A 21703-nucleotide genomic window follows, 5' to 3' on the forward strand; every position below is an offset into this window, starting at 1 on the left:
GCTCAAAAATAGCAACACGTTCGACAGGAGCGAGCGTGGTCTTCCCCAAAACGTTAAGCTCACAGAAACCGTATCCCGATGTTGGTAGCTGTAGGCAACAGGAGCGAAGAAAATGTCGGCGGCACCCAGACGAACAAAACAAGTCATAAACAGTCATATTGGTCTGGACAAGTTTTCCCGACACGAATGGCGCTTTCGCGCAAGTTAAACTCTTCTGAAAAGCAGGCTACCTGCGACAACTTTAAAGCATATTCACACCAGCGTCAAGCTCCCCTCGACAACCTCGCCAATCATCGATAGAGCGCTAGAAACAGGTGGAAAAAACGGCGCAAACTAAGACAGGAAACACAGAAAAGAGGGGAGACACTACAAGCGCTGACTCGCAACTAAGGTTTATTAGAAAGAACAGAACAGTTTGCGCTGTTTTTTCCACCATGAATTCACACCAACTAGCCCAAATGTCTGCTTCGCTAGAAACAGCTACGGGCCATTTGTATATAACAGATTTTGTGTGCAGCGGCTGCGCATGCAGTACGCTCGTAATCTTGGACAGTATATGCCGTGAAGGCAAGACTTCTGTTCGCGTTTTTTTTTTTTTGCGCTGCGTGAAATTTACCACAAGACTCGTAGATTTGGCAAGAGGGTAACGCGGCGCCGGGATTGAGACTGTGGGCGCGTCCTTCTCCGTGCAAGCGCAGAGTGTGAAGCGCGGCAGTCCCGCCCAGCGGTCGCAGCTGCTCCAGGGCGACGTGGTGGTGGCCGTGAACGGGACGTCAATCAGCAAGATGCCCCTGCCCCAGGTCAAGAAGCTCCTCAACACCTCCGGCGACCAGGTCATCATCACGGTGCTCTCTTCGAGCGCCTTCCGCATCCTCAACACACGGTGAGCGCGCAGTCTCGGACGCACACGCTCTTACGCTTTTGATGTTGATAAGGCATATCGCGGTAACTTGACTGCACGCTCTTTGAGGCATCACCGGGAGGCCCACGTTCAGCTAAAGGAATAGGGAGGTTACATATCTTAATGTGCAGGTGAAGGAGATAAGTTAAGTCAGGCCTGAGAGATGAGTCCTTTGATGTGAGAAGGTACTTAAGTTCCATGTCTGAGGCAGCAACAAACTGCTCAGCGCTTCCAATAGGTCTTTACGTGTAACCGCTGGCCGAAAGTTTAAAGAAGCCACGAAATAGTCAATTAGACAATGTAGACTGAATATGTATTTGAAACATCTAAACGGGAAGGTATACGAACAGTTCAGGGAGAGCTGCCTACTCAGACATCTGAACGGGAAGGTATACGAACAGTTCAGGGAGAGCTGCCTACTCAGACTACAGTTCGCCCTCTTTCGGTGTTGGTTGAAATGAAATCCCTGCAATCAGCCGGCCGCGACCACGTTCTTATACTTTGTGAGACATGGCACAATGAATATGCAGATGCCTAGGTTTGCTTGAGGGCGTCCAGTGAGTTGCGCACTGTATTAGCTTCCCTTTAAAATGGGTGTCTTGTGATTACTGATATCAAAAAGTCGAACGAAAGCAAAAATACACTTCCTTTGTCCTTTTTGGCCGCATTTTTACTCTATGCGCTTAGAAATGAAACTATTCGAAAGATAAATGTTGTGCGTAGACCTCCTGCCCTTGAAAGAGAGCACCCCGATGGCGCTTTCCTGCAAGTGCTTCTTGGTGGTCTCTTCCCGATATCTGGGGACAAATGCATTGAAATGTATCCGGTGTGTTCGAGTGGTGGCGCAAGTCATCGCTACTATTGGCAACAGCTTTGCCGTATGAAACTGCGTTTCCAGCGTTAATGCACAGCAAATTGAAAGCGCAAAAGTCTGAGCTTTGGCTCAGTCGAATGCAATGGCACTTTGAAAAAGATACGGATACCAGGACTCAAGCCATCCAGCAATAAAATTCCATTTTCTGTTGCCAGAAACCACCAGACATGTAGCCTTCAACTCGCGAAACAATACACACCACTTTCATGTTTGGTATGTTTCGATTCTTTGGGTTTGCCTGCTTAATATGAATGCGTATTCGCCTGATGCCGCAGCGAATGGTTCGTCTTTCTGACTAGTTTCCGAATGGGTCGGGGGTTTCGTGACGGCACGAAGTTTGAGGAAAACTGGTGTATTGTTGCGTGGAACGTTGTCCCAACAATGAGCTGAGAGCTGCTATTATTGAACTCTTAGGAACATGTTCACGCATGCACAGGTCAGAAAAAAAAAAAAGATTAGAGCAATGTACACCTCAGCAGAGGCGCGGCGAGAACTTTATTCTGAATAGAGGTTTTTCACGTACTGAAGCAGTGTGGAATAAAAGTTCAGCCGTACTGGATGGCTCCGCATCACGAACTTGAACAATAGAAAGATGGGTTGCGCAATGCAACGTTCACACGAGAGGACACAGGCAAATTTTTCTTTGAGGTCTATTCGAGGAACAGAAAATATACATATTGTTGCCATTAGCAACGTTACTTACCGACGCATTGCCCGAGATACAAATCCAAGCCTCTAATAAAACAAGTTAAGTTACTGCGCAAGCTACATAACAAAAAAGGACGAGAACTTATAGCAACGCACTTTATCGAGAAGAAAGCAACAGAATCTATCAATGAGATATCAGTCAGACTTTATACAGGGAAGTATGTTTTCTCGAAGACACGATGAACTGACTCCCTTTTATTCTGATCTGTTTTTGTGCTGTCAAGAATATGTATATTTGTCTGTCTTTGTTCTCTTTTATTAGCATGGTAGTGCACTCATCTCAGGTTTTTCTCGAGGTCCGCTTTCACAGTTTCTGTATTCAGATATTTCATTTCACTGCAAGTATGCTTTACTGCCTTGTGGGAAAAATTATTTTCTTAGAAGCAGAATGCAGCAGTTTAGCCAAGATTACTTGAGTAGGATAAGATCTGGAATGGTGAGTACATCGACATGCCACAGGCATTCTTTTGAGTAGGCCATTACTAACCCGTCAAATTCATTTGCTCGTTACGCATATACTGTGCGTACTTTTTGCTTCTAGATGTCGAGAGTATATAATACAGCTGTTGGACTCACAAGGAAAAAAAGTATTTGTTTCGAGCCCTCACCGGGTGATACGTGTACAGCCTTTGTGAAAGGTATGTGGCCCACGGGATTATTTCCTTCTCAGGTATATGTAGAGGGACGCTGTTGACCGAGAGGGGATTTAGCTGGAGGGGTGAAAGTGGCAGTTCCTCTGGCGTTCTAAAGATTTTGAATTCTGGCGATGCAAAAGGAGCCGCAGTGCATGACCCTAGAAACAATCCTCGTGGGCTTTATACTTTTGACAAAAGTTGTGCATGTTTCTTTAAATAAACCTGGTACTTTCTTGCTGCTGACCTTATTAATGGGAACTTCATTTCTTGATCATGCTGGAGAAAAAAGTAGTGGCCGGGCCTTATGTTTGAAATAAAATGATGCAAATTCTCTGGACGTAAGAATTGCATTAATCATAGTAATCGTCTTCTACTTCGTGATGATGAGGGCGAGCGGGTACGGGACGCAAGAAAGAAGCACACCAACGACCGCTGACTTGCGACTAAATGTGTAGCACTTGAATTGCAGGAATAAATGCACCGGGCTCCAAACAACAAGCAGAAAAAAAGAGACAACGAATCACAACAGGAATCAAAAAAGCTGATAGCAGCAACTATGACGTCACAATCATGTCGCAAAGACTAATTGTTCTGTATACTGTGCCAAAGGAAGGCAGATGATGGACATGACTTTTAACCACACACTTTCAGCTGCTTATACGATTTCGCGCGTTATCTTACTGTTATTCATTTTGTATCACCTTGCTTTCCGTGATGTACACCTTGCAATCATAATGCCTTTATAGGAGACCAATATGTCTCTTCACTACCTTGTTCTCAATGCAGTAATATTATTTTAGACACTCACGTTCCTGGGGGCCTGGCCAGAGTACTGCTTACCCCAGATTGTGTAATGGTGGAATGGTAGTGAACGCCTCGTTCACACGCCACAAATCGGTTCTCTGGCTTTTAGAGCGGTAGCTCTACTGAACGCAAACGTCGCTCACTATGCCGTGCATGATTTGAGCTTGGTTTAACCTTGAGAAACACAGCATGGCAACACATTGACTTTGACTAACTGACAGGTGGACCTCGGCCGATTTGAAACAAAATCGACGTCCACCCTTATTGATCATGCGCGACACCACATCGGCCTCCAAACTTGGCCCGGGCCATTGCCAAAATGCTATCACTCGACCTTTGGGCATAACCGTGGTTAAACCCTGCCTTGATTTTTTTCGTTTACTCATACGGGGCCACATTGGTGATATTTACGTTTCTGCAGGCCTTGCTTAGCCGTTCGGTAGTTGAACAAAAATGACATTAATGTGGACTCAATTGCCTAACTTTATATCTCTGTGCGGGAGGTTGTGAACGTACGGTATAACAGCTATCTGGTCATTTTGTCTTCTCAGGTGCGGCCAATTCGATTCTTATATTTCTGAGCCTTTCTTTAGCGACTTCCAATGTCCGAAAATTGATTCATCTGCAGCGACAGGCAGCTGTTAGCTTATGGCGTTCGGTTTGATTGCTGAAACTGTCATGCTTAGAATTAGGTTTATAGGTGTTTAACGTCCCAAAGTCTCTCAGGCTATGGGGGAGCCGCAGTGAACGTCCCCGGAAATTTCGACCACCTGGGGTCCTTTATTATGCACTGACATCGCACAGTACATCGTACAAGATGGCTAAACGTAGTGAATATAGCTTCGCCAGCTACCCTTTAGAGCGCAGCTCTTAGGCGCCCGTTTCTGCGTTTCGCGGCGTCGCCGTCGCCATTGTCCGTCGTAACCAGGAGAGGGTAAAAACTCAACCTCCTCTCCTCCTTAGAAAGAAACAAAAAAAAAAAACCAGCGCCGCGCGGACGGTTCTCGCCGGCACGCGCCGTAAAACGGGGGAGAACGAACCCCTGGAGAGCGACTAGCCTTGTGTGTGTGTGGCTGCCCCCTCTCCCACCGCTCGCCGACGCGGCGCGCGGGATATTGCCGTCGATTGTTCTAGACTGTGCGAGTCGTTTCTGCGCGATGTTGACAGAGAGGGCATAGCCTTGCGTACTCTAAGAGATGCCCTCCACCTCTTCACTCGCGCGACGGCGGCGGCGCCACGACAGAACGTTCCAGATGCTCCTCGAAGCCACGCCCGGCCTTTGACCAATGAGGAGTCGCACCCAGCGCGAGAACGAGAAGGAGACTGCACAGCAGACACTGTGTGTATCTGCACGCCTGCCTTGGCGCGAAGAACAGACAGACGCGGAGCGAGCCTGTATAAGAAGGGCGTTGACCGCCCGAGCCGCCGTTTAAGATTCAGTGAACAAATTGTGTTTTGTTTGTTTGCCTCTCTCTCTCTTGTGGTAGTGCACTTTAAGTGCAATAAATCTTTTGTATTGTAATCTCTCTCAAGTGTAACTTTGCACGGTTGCATGGTTTTATTAATCACTTTGTATGTGCTTGTACTAGTGACTGTGAAATCCTCTGTATCGTCTCAGTGCTGTATAAACTTTGTTTTGTGAACCTTCGGCTACGACCCATTCTCTGGCTTGCGACCGGCGAAAGCTGGGCAACAAACGACCAAAAACCTCTTGTCACTTGGTAGCTGGTCTCCGCTGAGCTTGCCACGCTGAGTCCAGGGCATCTCCTTTGTGTCCGAGACCGCTACCCCCACGCGCTCCAAGGGTGTCTGGGAACGCACGCAACAAGTGCGCGAAGTTAGCTGACAACCGCCCGAGACGAAACGCGTAGCCGCCGCCGTTTGTCACTGTGAACCGCCTGCCTATATAAATAGTTTACTCTCTGCAAGTTCTTTGTGAGCCATGAGCGAGGCAACCGGTGGGAGTCCTTCTGCCGCTGCCGCTAAACGAGCTGCCAGAGCAGAGGCCCAGCGCCGTCGCCGCGAGAATCCAGAGGTGCGTGCCGCTGAAGCAGAAGCTTCCCGTCGCCGCCGTCGAGATGATCCAGGAGTGCGCGTCGCTCAGGCACAGGCTAAGCGCCGCCGCCGAGAAGACCTTGCCGTTCGCGCCGCCGAAGTGGGAACTTGAATGTAGATATAAAGACAAGCGGAAATTTCTTACCTCTTTTGCGGAAAAACATCCAGCTCCTCTCGCTCGTAACGGATCCCACAGCTGTGACAACCTCGCGAAATGCTTGCGCTGACCTCGTCTTTGAGGACCAGGCATTGGTGCAGCAAGTCGAGCATATATCCATCTATTTCTCCTACCACAAAGCTTCCTTCATGACAATCAAGAACTGTTAGTGGAGTGTTTCTTGAAGAAGGAATATGTGTGAAAAATAACAAGTTGTCTGTAATTGTACATACATGTTTTGCTCGAATTCTTTGCCTCAATTTATCGAAAAGCTGAAACAGCTGATGAACTGCGATCAAATTTTGCATTAGGAAGTGACGTAATCGTCGCCAATTTTTTGATCAACCTTACTTCAATGTCTGAAACATTGGTGTCAAGCAAGACAACGAAATTTTCAATAAATCGAAAGCATTTCACTACCGTGGAAGCTTGTAAGAGACTTTCGAGAGTGCTATTTTTTTGTGCTAATAAGAGGTCTCTAAGTACGGGTGCTGTGCACTATCCAGTGCAAACATCTTGCTCTTGGAAGTAAATCTGGTCGTCCCAAGTGTGCGATATTTTTGTGCCAATAACAGGCCTCTGAGCCCCGCCGGTATGCATTGTCTAATGCAAATCTGTTGTTTTCGAAAATGAGCCTCGTTGATAGTTGATGGTTCTAATAATACCACGCATGGAAAGGCTTGTTTTATTTTGGAGTGAAACTGCGTACTAATGCGTCAATGTCAATGCGTTCTTCAATGCCCAATGAAATCTTTTCGAACGTAAATTGGTTTGATTTATGTGGGTTTAACGTCCCAAAGCGGCTCAGGCTATGAGGGGCTCCGGGGTGAGGGGCTCCGGAAGTTTCGACCACCTGGGGTTCTTTAACTTGCACTGACATCGCACAGTACATCGTACAAGATGGCTAAATGTGGTGAATACAATTTCGCCAGCTGCCTTTTTGACCAACTTCTACGCGCACGTTTTGGAAGTTGCCTTCTTTCCCCGAGAACGCAAAATCTGGGGAATTCAGCTCGGTGTCGTTCTCACAGCCCACGGTGCCAATCGCCCCCTGTCTCGCAAACTTAGGAGATATGCAGCGAAGCAGAATGTGGCGATGCAATCAGAACTGCTTGTCGAGAGTACACCATGGTGCGCGCCGACGTGGCCGTCGGCCGGAGCACTACGCTTTCTAGAGTGTGTCGAGAAGGCTGTGACATAACGCACCTGCTTGTGAAATCTGTTTTGACACTGAGAGCCAAATGTTCTCCACCTTCCTCTTATTCGTCTTCTAACATCTCTTTCAACCTTGATCAGCGCAATAGTACTCAATTAATCCGCACACATTACTACCTGTCGCTAATGGTTCCAAAACCCAGCTGTTGAAAATAGCTTTAGTCGCACTCAGATTAATTTTTAGGCTTGAGAGGATTAACACAATAGTCTGCTAATCGAAGGGTGTTGAGGTATTCCCAATTATTTTTCAACCTAACTCCTCTCTCAACGCTCTGAATACTCCTTGCATACATGCAGTGAATCACAACGGAGAAATTGTCTCCCGGGTAGGCTAACGAAAATGGTTCAGCTTAAACTCAGTACAACGCATCGGGCTCTGGGAGGGAAAATGACAGGTTGAACGTTTCGAGACAGGAAGAGAGCAGTATGGGTCAGGGAACAAACGCGAGTTAATCAGGAAGAAGAAATGGCTTGGTCAGGGCATGTAATGCGAAGCCAAGATAACCGCTGGTCCTTAAGGGTAACGGATTGAATTCTAAGAGAAGGCAGGTGCAGCAGGGGGTGGCAAGAAGTTAGGTGGGCGGATGAGATTAAGAGGTTTGCGAGGATAAGATGGGCATAGGTGGCACAGGACTGGGTTGATTGGATAGAAATGGGAGATGCCTTTGTCTTGCAGTGGGTATTGCCATAATTTTATTTGTTTTTTTTTCAATACCTCATAGGCCCCATGGGGTGGTGTTTTACATGAGGGGTGGGTTAGACATGAATTAACAGAAAAGTCGTTCTATGGCAAATATGAGGTGGCTGGGGTTAGAGTGAAGGATGACGTCTGCGGGAAGATCGTTCCAGTCGATGGCTGTCTTGGAGTTGAGATGGGTCGTAGTTCGGGCATGTGGCGGATAAACGGCCAGGCGTGGGTGATGTGGTGATGATGATGATGATAAAATTTTTTTGCATGGCTGTCACGCCAGTGATTCCGTTGTCCAATATATCGAACACATTTCCCATGGACTGGTCTTAGGAGGATATTCAAACTAAGCTCTGCTGTATCAATCCACTACATGCTCAACCGAAATCCTTTGCATTGAACCCTGACGAAGCCCCGAAATTGTGGCCACCCGTTTATCTGCTGCTTTCGCTACTGCGGCAGGAGATGGGAAGGAGTAGGAGGTGCGGGGTTTCGTATGGGAACGTTTAATACGACTGCCGTGCAGAAAGTAATGTGTAATAAATTTTGCGCACAATTCGTTGATGGGCAGTACGTGGAGTCATCTCTTGTGCATCCATTGAGTGTCACTTGGTATCAAAGATATCAACAGAAAAAAAAGGGGGGGGGGGGTGTATGCTAGCTGGAGTTTGCAAGGGAGGCTACATGTTGCGCCGCGGCGCAACATGTAGGCTCCCTAGAGTTGGCCAAGCGTATACTACTGGGCGTTTTTTCGTTTTGCTGTTATACCGACCCTTATAGTATTCCCTGGTCGGCAAAACTTTCTATCTTTTTCAGTGCCTTTATATTCGATGATGAATTATAAGAAGCCTCCTCATCCTGCATCTCATGTCTGGCTCCACACTGTGTTTCGGAAATGTGTTCTGTCCCCATCAGCATGCACCTATTCGAAGAGAATTATACCAGCCCTGGCCCTGCGTTAGTTAGCCACCTTCATGCGCCTGCGGTGCCTCGACATGTATGGACAAGCTGTTACGGCGCTAAAATATGTCCAACATTTACAACATACCTTCCGCTATGACACCGTCTTTGTTGTCTTCATCATCGTCTTCGTCGAGCGACATTCGCCTTGCACTGGGACCACTGAGATAAAATTTCTGCGAGCCCTTGCGGCCACCGAACAGCTCATGACACGATCGACAAGACGCTAGTCCTAGTCTGAAAACTAATCTGTGAGATTGCAGTTGTGGCTCAACGACCTCGAACCAGCCTTCTTTTGGCCACCTGGGCCGCATAAACCGCTTTCGGGTGGATGTTTGAGCGGTATTAGATAAAGGAAGTTTCTGTGAGAACTTGTTTAAAAAATTTGTCATGTCACGAATGGTCACCTAACCTCGGGAGGGCAATTATATCTGAAGAAAAACAATCCCGAAAGACAAAGTAGGAAGCACGTTTAAGCTAATCGTTGCTGCCATGGCGCTTCGCGCTTTCCGCAGGAGAGACATACAGGCCATCCTCAGTTCGTGTCGCCGTGACACAATCGTGCTTCGAGCGGTACGCGGGGGATGCACGGGAGGCGGCAACGGGTACGGCTTCAAGACGATGGAGGTGAAGACATACAACGAGCAGCAGAAGAGCCACACCAGGTACCACATTGTCCAGGTAACACGTGCGTCTCGCTACGTAATCATGTAACGTGCGCAAATGATTTTGGTGCAAAGGAAAGGCTTTATTGAGTGGTAGCAAGCACGAGCAGCTAATCTACATGCGTAGCCGGCTTTCGTGAACTGAAACTTTGTTTGCGACAAGCGTATTTTCTACCACAACCGCAACCACGTTTCAACCTCAGAAATTCAAGAAAGCCACTTCATAACTGGGACCTCTTTGCGCAACATATGTCTTTTTTTTTTCTCTACCTGTTTCATAGATTCGTTTTTTTATGGCGTTCAGTTATCTAAACCAAGCATTTTAATTATTTTACGTCGTAAAATTCATTTCGGCACCTTATTCTTCTGCAAACTTTTCATGTGTTACACGTCCCTTCTAAGAGGTTTTTTTGTTCATTTGTGGGCTTAGGTACTAAGAGCCTTTAAATCTTCGCTGTCATAACACATGGAAGATGTAAGCGCCGATATTTTTCGCCCAATGTTAGTCGAAAACCTGACCAGTGTAGGCATTCTTCAAGGACTTTTCTAATTTGCTTGTGTGAATATTTTGTTACTTCTGCAGGCACTTGGAATGTTGAGTTTAAGTTTAAGTTTCTAAGATTCACGTTTGTGGTCACTGTGTTCGGAATCAAAGTGATTCTAAATGGGACAAGGGCCGCTTTAGGGAACAAGAAGCAGAAGTTTGCTGACAACTTTTCCGCTTGAGGCGTTTGTCCGATCTTTTTCACTGGTACGATGAGCCAGTCTTGAGACCATATAGCAAGAAGCTTCTGTCGGCCAGAAAATTGCTTGCAGATGAGCTTGCGTATACTTCCATCATTTTCTGTGTACGCTGTTTGATAGAAAGACTGTTAGAAATGTGCTTGGCGAAGTTTTCACTCTTATGGGAGGCATTAAACAGCAGTACCCGGCCTACTGCCACAAGAGATGTGTTCCGCTTCGATATATCGCCACAATCATACAGACATCCTGTTTCGGCTTGCCTGCGTAAGGGAAAAATTATCTGTACCCACACAAAAACAAAAAGGGTAGAGAAGAAAAATGCAGCCCCCTTCTCCTGTAAAGAAAACATGCCAGAACAGCATGCCTACTACCGAAGCGTGTTCCATAATGACAAATGTGAGATTGCCTATGAGTCCTCCTCCGATGGGGTATTATGTATACCGTGTTTCAAATTATTCGATAGGGTTCTTTCTTTTAAAAGCCACGAACGGTACGCCGATGGGGTCTGCACAGTACCGAAGGCAGGCGTTGTTTATATGACAGGGTGCAATAAAAGAAAAAGGTGATTAATAAACTAAGATTGACTAATCACCTTTTTAATTCATACCTTTAGGTTGCAAAACTACATTGCGAAATTGAAGGCTGTCAACATCGAACGCTACCCGAGCTGCTGAAATCTCAGAATGGGCATTGTGGTTCGAAATATCGAGCGTGAAAAGCACACGCTTGAAAACTCGCTAGATTGGCTTGCCCAGTGGTCGAATAGCCTGAAGATGGCCCGCGAGTTTGACGCGTTGGTACAGGTTCATAATTAACAAAACAAAAAGCATCGTGAAGTACTTGTGTCGTGTGCTCTTTCTTCAGTTTTTAGTCCTGTTGACGCTGCTTTCAAACGGCGTCACCCGAATAATTAATAAAGAAAATACTTACGGAGTTCGTGTGTTTTATGGCGTCGAAAATGTTAGCGCTGTTTTCATGACGGCACCACATGCAGATACTCCGTTTGGTGAACGTGTAACACGAGAAAGCCAACTTAAAGACATTCGATCTTTTTCACGTTCGATATCTGGAACTTTGGCGAAATGGAAATTTTAAAATGTGGCCTTACTTAAAATGTCTACGTCCTTCAAATTTACAATATAAATCTTTGCCCAAAAGGAAAAAATAGAACTTTGATTAGTTAATTTTAGTAACTAATGGTCAAATTTTTGCACGTTATCGCTTAACCAATCTCGACCTTCCTGTTCAATCCACTTGTACAAACCACCCCGTTGTATCTTTTATTTCAAAAGAAAAAGCTGCTTCGAGTAATTTCACACTCCCGGTATTTGACCATGGTCAAAAATGAATATGAGGTGATGACAAAGCTACCCAGTTCTTATGGTAGCGGCCGCTGCTCAGAACGCCACCTATGGGCTGCCAAAAGTACCGTAATCATTATTCGTAAGGTTGGGAACAGCCTGTAGGCTAAAGGACGCGCAGATAATAAAGAAAAAGGGGGAACACTCGACGACTCTGGCCATGGTTTGCCAAGTGGCTGGCCGCTTACGAGTGCAAAAGAACTTGCTGTTGGATAAAGAGTATAGCATTTTTCAAGGCAACTGTTTTACCGCTTATTAATTCTGAGAACACTGAGCCCTGGGCACGCATATCTTTGATTACAAGGACATCACTGGGACGGGACAAAGAAAGAGATAGGAGGAAACGCTGCAGCACCGTTTCGTCCCGTTTCTTTGTTAATGCCCTCTTCCCAAGGGCTATTTTACTCCGATGTGATGAACCAACCAGCCCAATGTCAAGCTTTGTCACAGACCACCGGACCTTGTGTCCAACCCTGAACACTCCCTACGCATCATTCTAACCAGAAAGGAATAAAAAGGGGAGTAAGCTGTCCTCTAGCGCACTCCCTTTCATGAAAGGGAGATGCGCCAGAGGACAGCTTACTCCCCTTTCTACTCCCACACAGGCGTATTCGTGTTTAGAGTGTGCAGAAACTCTACATTCTTTCCCGCAACGCTGTCATTTCAAAACGCGTGCGTCGGGTGTTGTGACCACCAGCGATATATTTGGTACTCTCTGTTTTTGACGCTTCTCTGCGCTGCGCAGAAAGTTGGCAACCTGAACGTGAGCACGACGGGCAAGACCATCTACCCGGGGGACATCGTCACGCATCTGGACGACATCCCCGTGGAGTCGCTCACGCAAACGATGATGAAGACGACGCTGGCGAAATCCAAGGCAGAGGTGAAGGTGACCATTGCGGCCATCTCCCCTCTGCGCAAGCGGCGGCCTTCGTACACACGCCTCCATGAGACTGTCATGACAGACACCAACGTTGAGACGCCCTCTTCGGACGCCTTCGTCAACGACGGCAAGACAGAGTGACTAACTTGCACCCGCGCGTCATCTGTACATTCTTCTCACCCATTGCACTGTTTGTTACCATCACTTAACGGTCATCTCCACAAGGAGAGAGCCTTTAGTGTTCCGCAGCTACGCTAATGCAGCGTTCCGTTATTCCTTCGAAAATGAAAAAAAAAAAGTAAGAACGTTGTACAGTGCCCGAGAAGCCGCTTCTTAAGCAGAGTTCACGCGTTACTCTATGGCCACGGATGTTAAGGGCTCCCGGTGGAGCAGCACGCAGTGAGGAACGGCAAAATTGAGCGCCTCACCCATTTCATTATTGTTTTTCACCTTGCCAGCCTAGCGGTCACAGTGGTGCTTGCTTCCAGAGCATCGTTATGACACATGAGCATGCAGCAGCCGGTGCCGACCCCAGAGAAAACGTGCCTTCTTGCGCAGTGCCGCGCTACAGTAACGCTTATTCACCCACTATACATTTGCGAATCCGGCACCGCAATAACCCCAAACTTTTTGAAAAGACGCCTCTATTTTTTCATTACTCCATTATGCTTTCTTGGAAATGTTTCAACAAAGCGAAAAATGAATATATTGAGGCTTCAGCATAGGGCGCACATATCTATATGGGTGCGAGGTTTACATGCTACCAACCACTCGGCAATCACAATGCAAGTTCTGCGTGCAAGCTGAAGAAATCAATAGCAGTGCTTGTACCTAACGCGCCCAGAGCGAATCACATTTATTTGTCTCTTTCTATTATTGTGCCACGTCGTTTCACACAATGTACCCTTGTCTATACTCTTTATGCTCAGCACGAACAGAGAGGCGGACGCTTAACCGTCGTTGGATGCGCCGAGGAACAGAAATCACGGGGAAATGCAGGCCGCGAGGGACTGCTGCCAGGGGCTTCCACGTTCGCGCTGGCGCCTGTGTTCGGAATGTAACAATATGCCTCCATGTTTGTGCACCTTCTTGTGAGTCGAACTTTTACCCACGCCCGTGTCGACGCAAACGCGTCGGCCCTTAACGCGGTAATGTGTGGTCCCTGCGGTGACCTACACAAAGCTGGAACTCACGGAGTCGAGAATTGCAATGACATGCGAGAGAAGCGCTTCGTTGCGTGTTGACGCATGAATAAAGTTTTTATTGAAACTATTGAAATGTTTGTCGAGCACCTTCTAACGATGTGCTGGACTATTAGCACTCTTCGGCATGTCTTCATTCGTGAGTTTCGTTAGGGGACTTTTTACGGCGCTGGCTGTTATGTGCGTTTAGCTGTGCGTAGCATTAACTGTTTTAAAGCGCAAACTGTGTGTGTTGGGCGTCCGTGCGCTCAGAGAACTTAAACCTGAACCCGATTCACCAACAAGCTCTCATACGGTGGTGCTTGCGCCACCCGCGCCTTAGACCGGGGGGGGGGGGGGGGGAGGAATTGGCGCTAGCGTCTGTAATAAATAACAAAATTACAATATCGAACCACTAGATGGTTTTGAAAGGAGAAAATTCTCCTTTTCTATTTCTCCCTCTATCCCTTTCGAACTTCTACCCCGCGCAGCCCTTGTAACCGCTTCGCATCCTTAGCGTTTTTCGTTAACTCAGTCAGTCGCGTTATCTCAGGTGCTGTCGCATGCTTTGCGGCGCCGGTCACTTTGGCATAGTGTTCCTTCATCTGTTAGCGATGTCGGTGCAGCGGCAGCTAAGGTGGTGTTTGGTTTTGTGCTCGTGACCTTTGAAATTGCGAGGAGCGCTGCGAGACCCACACGGATACGACGGGAACCGCTCGCTGCCTGAGCACGCTTTCTCGGGAGCCACCGCTCGTTTCGGCGCTGTGGATCATGAACTGCTATTTAGTCACTGGTGTTGGCGAAGCAGTCATGGGGTTTGGTTCCCAGAAGAGCTGTCACATCGTGGGAACCAATTATGCATCTGTATGTTAACTGAATTCTGTTGGCGTCGCATTTGATGAAGGCCACAGTGGAGGCCACTGCCTGATAGTGGTTTGTTTTCAATTGTTTGTATAAACACTGAACAATATTTTTGCAAATGCGTACGATTGTAATGTACATCGTGCATGCATTAAATTTCGTGCACTCGCTGTTTGCGGAATGATCCTTCTGTATTGCGTGAACTCAGTATAACCGGAATGATCATTCTGTATTGAGTGAACTCAGTAAGCACGGAATGATCGTACATATATTGCGTGAATTATGTACTAAAGGATGTACTGAAATTGTTAGCTGCGCCGTTTGAGACAAACAACACCTACAGTGCGGCGACGCACATTATCTGTATTGTACGGAGTGCTCTAGCATATAGATATAGTGTATTTTGAGAAGGAACATCTCTTTTAGACAGAAACTAACGAGAAGATTGTGTCAATAAACAAATTCAGAATATGTTCTCTGTTCTTCCTACATGACCCAGCCCTGCGGTTGCCGTTGTTGAGCCGCAGCGGGGCTAATTTTAATATGACACAAGAGCAAAGAAAGGGTGCACGAAAACCCAAGTAAAGCGCGGTGCGCGGCCGCGCGCAGAGCAGGCGGACAGCGATACATTAGCCCTCCTCCCGTAGAGCGCCCGATTTCGTACCAGTGTCATCATGATTGTCATGGAGATTAATACGCCATTATTCTGTTCCCGCCCGCTGTGAACGTAACTGAAGGTTGAATTGGCGCTAGCGTCTCTAATACGTGGCTCTGGAGGTATAAGAGCTTTTACAGCCGTGCTTTAGAAGCTTTTTCTATGCGTGCCCGGTACCACGACTGGACAGAGCACGGCGGCGTGTCCAGAGCAGCCGTGTCTGTATAGTTCCACATCGGCGCATCCGCGCCGCTCAAGCGGTTCAAGCTGCAATACTAGCGCCCTATCTTGATAGGTAACGTCAGTAACTAAGAACGAGGGCGCTAGTCCCTGCGCGACGTTCAGTTGGATTTGTAATTACGTTTACATTTGCATCCTGCTTTACCTCACATACCATCCGTTTTGCGGCTCCGTCTTCTTTGACATTGCAGGAGTAGGAATAGGTAATAAATGCCAGTTGCACAACTTGCGCTAATTTTTCTGAAACAGAAAGAACCTGCTCTGCTGTAACAACCGTCAACATGTCTCTACAGTTTCTTCTTTTGTACGGTTCGACACTCAGTGGCGCCGATCTTCCGGCTGAAGTAGCCGTGGGGGCTCTTCTGTTATCACGAGAAGTGCACTGAGTATACAGTTTCCTTTGGGTGGATATGTTCAAGCATGGCGCTCGAATAATGGAAACTAGAAACTGTACAAGGCCACACGTGGGACCCTTTAATAGCAACTCTGAAAGGGGCTGTTGCTTGAAGACAAGCGTCATGTTTAAAGACAACGATGGCGCTGCAGTGGTTAGACGCATATGGTTAGACAAATTTTGCTGATGCCTGCATTGCAGTTCTCCAGTTTTTAAACCTGCCCGCCAGACGGAATTACCACGCAGAGCACTTCATCGGCTTCCATCTCCGCTCATATTTGGCAGCAAGTAACACCGCGCCTATGGCGGGCGATTTCGTTGGCTGATTAAATGAAACCGAGAAAGTGCGAGATATAGGGAGCAACTAGTTGTCTGCAGTTCTCAGCTTGTGGGCCGATACATCATCCCCGACTGGGAGTGCAAAAACAAGAAGTAGGACGACGCCAGCATGATGCGAAACAGCTTTTAATGCGATAGCACTGAAGCCCCATCCTGAAGAAAGTATGGTGTCGTTCGTATGTGGGGGTATACGGGTGTGTGGGGGGCTGGGTTTACAGTGTTGTGATCTTGTTTAAGTAAATTGATAAAGAAACTTGGAGGACGCTTAAACTTCACCTTTACGCGCAGAACGCGATAGCTTCATCGGACCGCCACCGCTAATCAGCAGCCGCTATCTGCAGCCGCGGGAAAGGGAGGACGCCCTGCTTTCTCTGCAGACGAACGGGATCGCAGCGCCCCTTGGCGGCGTCCACGACGGATGGCTGATTTTTGCAGGACAGAGAAGACCTAAAGTCGAAGTAGTGTCGCATTACACGTGGCGGCACACTTAGCGACATCGCGCCGTGTTTATACCTCCCCCTGTTTCCTCGATTAGTGATGCCCGAATCATACCTTACACATCGATACATCACACGTAAACACGCATCAAACCGCTCAAGTACAATAACCCATCCTCGAAATCGAATTAATCTGGTTGAATTACCAAATCACTAATATCCATATTCATATTACCTATGCACGTATCAGTACGTGTTCTTTAGCCTTTAGATACCAGAGCAAGTTAAAGACCACAACGCATTCACCAGGTTTACCTCCATGCCGCTTGAACCGACGGTCGTTTGTGGCCTATACGAGGTCTGTTAGAAAAGTATCCGACCTTTGGCCGAAGAAAAAAAACTTGCATAACTGGAGCCTTGCAAACCTAGTCACCTTCAAAGTAGTCTACTTGGGACTCCACACACTTCTCCCAGCGGTGCTGCCGTTGTGGGAAGTATTCCGAAAAGGCCCCTTTCGGAATGGAGTTTAGCACAGCTGTCGTTGCAGCCATAATGTCCTCTCTTGTCTGAAATCGCGCCACTTTCAATGGGCTCTTTATTTTGGGAAACAGCCAGAAGTTGCAGGGGGCCATATCAGGAGAGTAAGGAGCCTGTTGAACTACAGGAGTCCGGTTTTTCGCCAAAAAAGTCAGAATCAAATGCGAGGAATGTGCAGCAGCATTGTCGTGATGGATGCGCCACTTTCTTGTTGACCTCCACTCCGGTTTCTTGCGCCGCACAGCATCACGTAGGCAACGGAGGACGTCCCTGTAGTACTCTTTGGTCATTGTTTGACCCTGTGGTGTGCGTACTCGTGGTGTGCCACACAGAGGGAGTCAAAGAAAGCAGTCAGCATCACTTTCACATTGCTGCGCACTTGGCGGGCATTTTTTGGTCTTGGTGACGTGCAGTGCTTCCACTGTGACGACTGGGATTTGGTTTCCGGGTCGCACCCGCACACCGAAGACTCGTCACTAGTGATTATGATGTTGATGAAGTCAGGGTCACTGTTTGTGGAATCCAGGATGTCCTGTGAGACTTTAACACGAAGCTGATTTTGCTCCACCGTGAGCAGCTTCGGCACGAATTTCGCCGCAACTCTCTCCATAGCCAAATCTTCGGTAATAATTGAACGTGCGAAAAAATTGCTCATGTCCACCTCTTCCTCGATTTCTCTGGTAGACACGCGACGGTCCCGCATCACCATAGCGTTCACTTCGGCAATAACCTGGCCATTTCGGCATGTTGATGGCCGATCGGAGCGTGGCTCGCTCTCCACCGATGTGCGCCCATCTTTAAATCAATTGTACCTCTGCTTAATCTGTGTGCTGCTCATAGCATCGTCACCGAAAACCATCTGAATATTCCGAATGGTTTCCACTGAGCTGTCGCCCAGTTTCTGGCAAAATTTGATGCAATTGCGCTGCTCCTGTCGCTCCGCCATTTTCCTTGCAATAAAAAAACCAACGAGAGCACTGCGCACTGCCTCACTCAAATGCTGTGTCCCAGCGACTGACCCTATCGGCAGGCGGGAAAAAATTCGTAAATGCGCACGAAGTTTCAAGGTCACCTGATGCAAGCGCGCTTGTTTCATATTCATCAGGTGTTAGCAACAAAAAATAAAGTCGGATACTTTTCTAACAGACCTCGTATGTACAGGGTCTGTTCTGAAAGTAGTAGGACTAGTTTTTTCCTGGGCGAACGGGCGGACGAGAGGTGGTATGAGCGTGCAGGATCGTTGAAGGGGGATATTGGGAATGCTGGGGAAAATCGGCAGTCGGCTCTCAGCCGTTGATGAGAGGAGGTCGCTTTTACTGTGAACCCCTGTCTAAACGTCTCGTCACGCAGAATCATCGAGCGTTTACTGGGTCAGCGATACGCGATAAAATTTTGAGTAAATCTCGGTAAAACGGGCAAAGAGACTCACAACATGATTAAGGAGGCCTACGGTGGCGCTTCCATGGGTAGATCAGGTGTTTTATGAGTGGCACAAGCTGTTCCGAGAAGATAAGGATAGAGTGGAGGAAGACGACCGCTCCAGACGCCCTTCGACCAGCAAGACCAACGAAAATGTGTAGTGAGTGAAACATTTACTTAACAGTGATGGTATAATGAGTATCAGAATGATTGCTGATGACTTCAGCATTCCTCAAACCCAAGTTTTTGAGATCATGACAGAAAGCTTATCAATGAGGAAAGCGTGCGCGAAGTTGGTGCCGGGAGTGTTGTCAGAGGAGGAAACGGCGAACCGGTAGGATCTTCTTCATCGTGTGAATGAAGACTCGATTTTTTGCCCAGCACAAGGCGGCAACGCTGCCTCAGCCCCACTACAGTCTCGACTTGGCCCCGGCAGCCTTTTTTCTATTCCCGAGAATAAAATCGACGCTCAAGGGGAAACATCATAGATCGGTAGAGGTAGTTCAACAGGCCGTGACGAGGGAGCTAAACAGCATTCCGGTCCAGGCGTTCCTGGAGGCGTACGAAAACTGTAAAACTCATTAGCAGCAGCGTGTAGGTGCGGAAGAGTGCTACCTTGAGAAATTGTAATCGGTTGTACAATTCACTTGAATACATTTTGTTTAAAAAAATCAGTCCTACTACTTAGTAAATTTCACAGGTTCCCTGTCTTCCTTGCACCAGGGGTGCCCCGCCAGAGACGGTTGGTTTAACTCGAAGACTGAAGCTTGATATTCGCACCAGGGGTGCCCCGTCAGAGACGGTCTCACGATGAGTTAACACGCAGGGGTAAGGCGAATACTTGAAGTTTATGTACAGCTATTTACATTGCATATACAAGTTTAGGCACTCGAGACGGCAAAGAGATACACAACAACAAAAAGGTGGAACTGGCTAATACTAGGGAAGGCCCCTACTCGGCGTAGCCGAAGATGCATAGCATCTCACCTTAGCGCAGAACCCTGCTTCCGGCTCTGGGGCCCAGTTTTAAAGCCCTAAAGGCCCGGCCCACATTCCGTGGCTTCCAATCATGTTGCGGCCTTAACATCATTGCTTCATCCAGGGCATGGCCAGCCCTCTAGCTTCCGTAAGGTAGAGCACTCTCTCCACCACAAAATAAAAACAAACACAAATAGACATTCGTGCCAGCACGTGCGCGAATCGGTACCGCGGGGCGGGGTGGACACCCGTACTTCTTGGCGCGTTCGCGAGCGGCCGCGTTCCAAATCGGAGACGCTTCGCTTTGAGCGCCCCCAGCCGCGTTCCGATGACCCCGCGTACTCTAACGATCCCTTACATACTTTCAGAACAGACCATGTAGCGTGCCGGTCTCGCAATCAAAGGGGGATAGGTTCGTGAATCCAACCGAACTCAGCCCAAATTACATTTCCCTGCAATTACTTTACTTTGGATATACTTAAGGGCGTTTGCGACCGAACCAAGCACACTAGCAACAATATATGACTTTCACCGTGCCGGTTCCGGGCGTTGACGGGGCAGCATATACCTATATATACAGGAAAGAGTGTGATTGCTTGGAGGTGTTTGAATCACCCGGAAGAGGTCATGTGGTTGTGACGTCACGAACCGGTCGGTTAGTTCTTAGCACCGTGGTTCCAAGTTTTTGGCCACGCCGTCAGTCAATGCTGACACTGATTTTTCTGCAACACGGGGCTGTTAACGCGCGCTAAAACCTCCCCTAATTGCAGCTGCGAGCGGGATTCGAACCAGCGACGGCGGGAACAGATAAGCTTGGCTGGTTGCTGCTTCAGATTACTCAGCCATCACAGCAGCCCTTCCTCCATGCCTTCGCCTGTGCTTAACTGCCAGAACCTCACGCTTTGCTCGCAAGCTAACACCGATGCTCACACCGCAAGAACTAGTTCGTGAAACTGCGCACAGAGGGTGCCACAAATCCATGGATAGCACCTGCGCTAGTTTCCGTCGGGGAGGCGTCCGGAGCGGTTCGAAAGTGACTTCACTAGTGGTCTAGCTTTTCGCTACTTTGTGGAAGCGTGGATCTAGGATACTACGATGCATACCAGATGCAAAACGAGATCAGGAGATAGATAGATAGATAGATAGATAGATAGATAGATAGATAGATAGATAGATAGATAGATAGATAGATAGATAGATAGATAGATAGATAGATAGATAGATAGATAGATAGATGGATGGATAGATAGATAGATAGATAGATAGATAGATAGATAGATAGATAGATAGATAGATAGATAGATAGATAGATAGATAGATAGATAGATAGATAGATAGATAGATAGATAGATAGATAGATAGATAGATAGATAGGTAGGTAGGTAGGTAGGTAGGTAGGTAGGTAGGTAGGTAGGTAGGTAGGTAGGTAGGTAGGTAGGTAGGTAGGTAGGTAGGTAGGTAGGTAGGTAGGTAGGTAGGTAGGTAGGTAGGTAGACAGGTAGGCAGGCAGGTAGGCAGGTAGGTAGGCAGGTAGGCAGGCGGGCAGGCAGGCAGGCAGGCAGGCAGGTAGGTAGGTAGGTAGGTAGGTAGGTAGGTAGGTAGGTAGGTAGGTGGGAAAGGCAGGGATGTTAACCAGAAAGGATAGCCAACCGGAGATCAGAAGAAAGCATAAAGAATCAAAGGGGCCGTATTGCTAACGCATCGTCACCTCATAATGTGGATTGTGCGTCCCACTAATGTTTCAAATGACGAACGTTGTAATGCGTTTCCTGCTTACACCCAGCAACTTCACTCCTGCGAACGCGAAAAATGACTGGACACAGTTACTTTGAATAAGGCAAATCGATCTCTCTGTTCTTTGGAACTTTGTCTAGTGTGCAGCGAACCTAAATGCTTTATACTATTTGATGAAACATATATTTGCGGGAGGAGCCGAGGCCTCGCTCCACGAGAATGTCCGCACGAATGTTATATTTTTGCACTCCTGGCTTTGGGAGAACTGTACAAGCGCA

The 21703-nt window shown here is 47.6% G+C and overlaps 1 protein-coding gene across 2 annotated transcripts in view; it reads left to right on the plus strand.

The window, feature by feature from the left end:
• LOC149353632 (microtubule-associated serine/threonine-protein kinase 3-like) overlaps positions 1-12791 on the plus strand; it is a 45495-nt gene extending 32704 nt beyond the window's left edge. For both annotated transcript variants that reach the window (XM_089577377.1, XM_089577378.1), the window contains 3 exons: positions 699-883; positions 9513-9678; positions 12513-12791. In XM_089577377.1, the coding sequence (XP_089433503.1) occupies positions 699-883; positions 9513-9678; positions 12513-12791 (630 nt within the window). The remainder of the gene's footprint in view (positions 1-698; positions 884-9512; positions 9679-12512) is intronic.
• The last annotated feature ends 8912 nt before the right edge of the window (positions 12792-21703 follow it).

Source organism: Amblyomma mixtum, chromosome 3, assembly GCF_055824585.1.
Source record: "Amblyomma mixtum isolate Tamu chromosome 3, ASM5582458v1, whole genome shotgun sequence".
NCBI classification, from domain to species: domain Eukaryota; kingdom Metazoa; phylum Arthropoda; class Arachnida; order Ixodida; family Ixodidae; genus Amblyomma; species Amblyomma mixtum.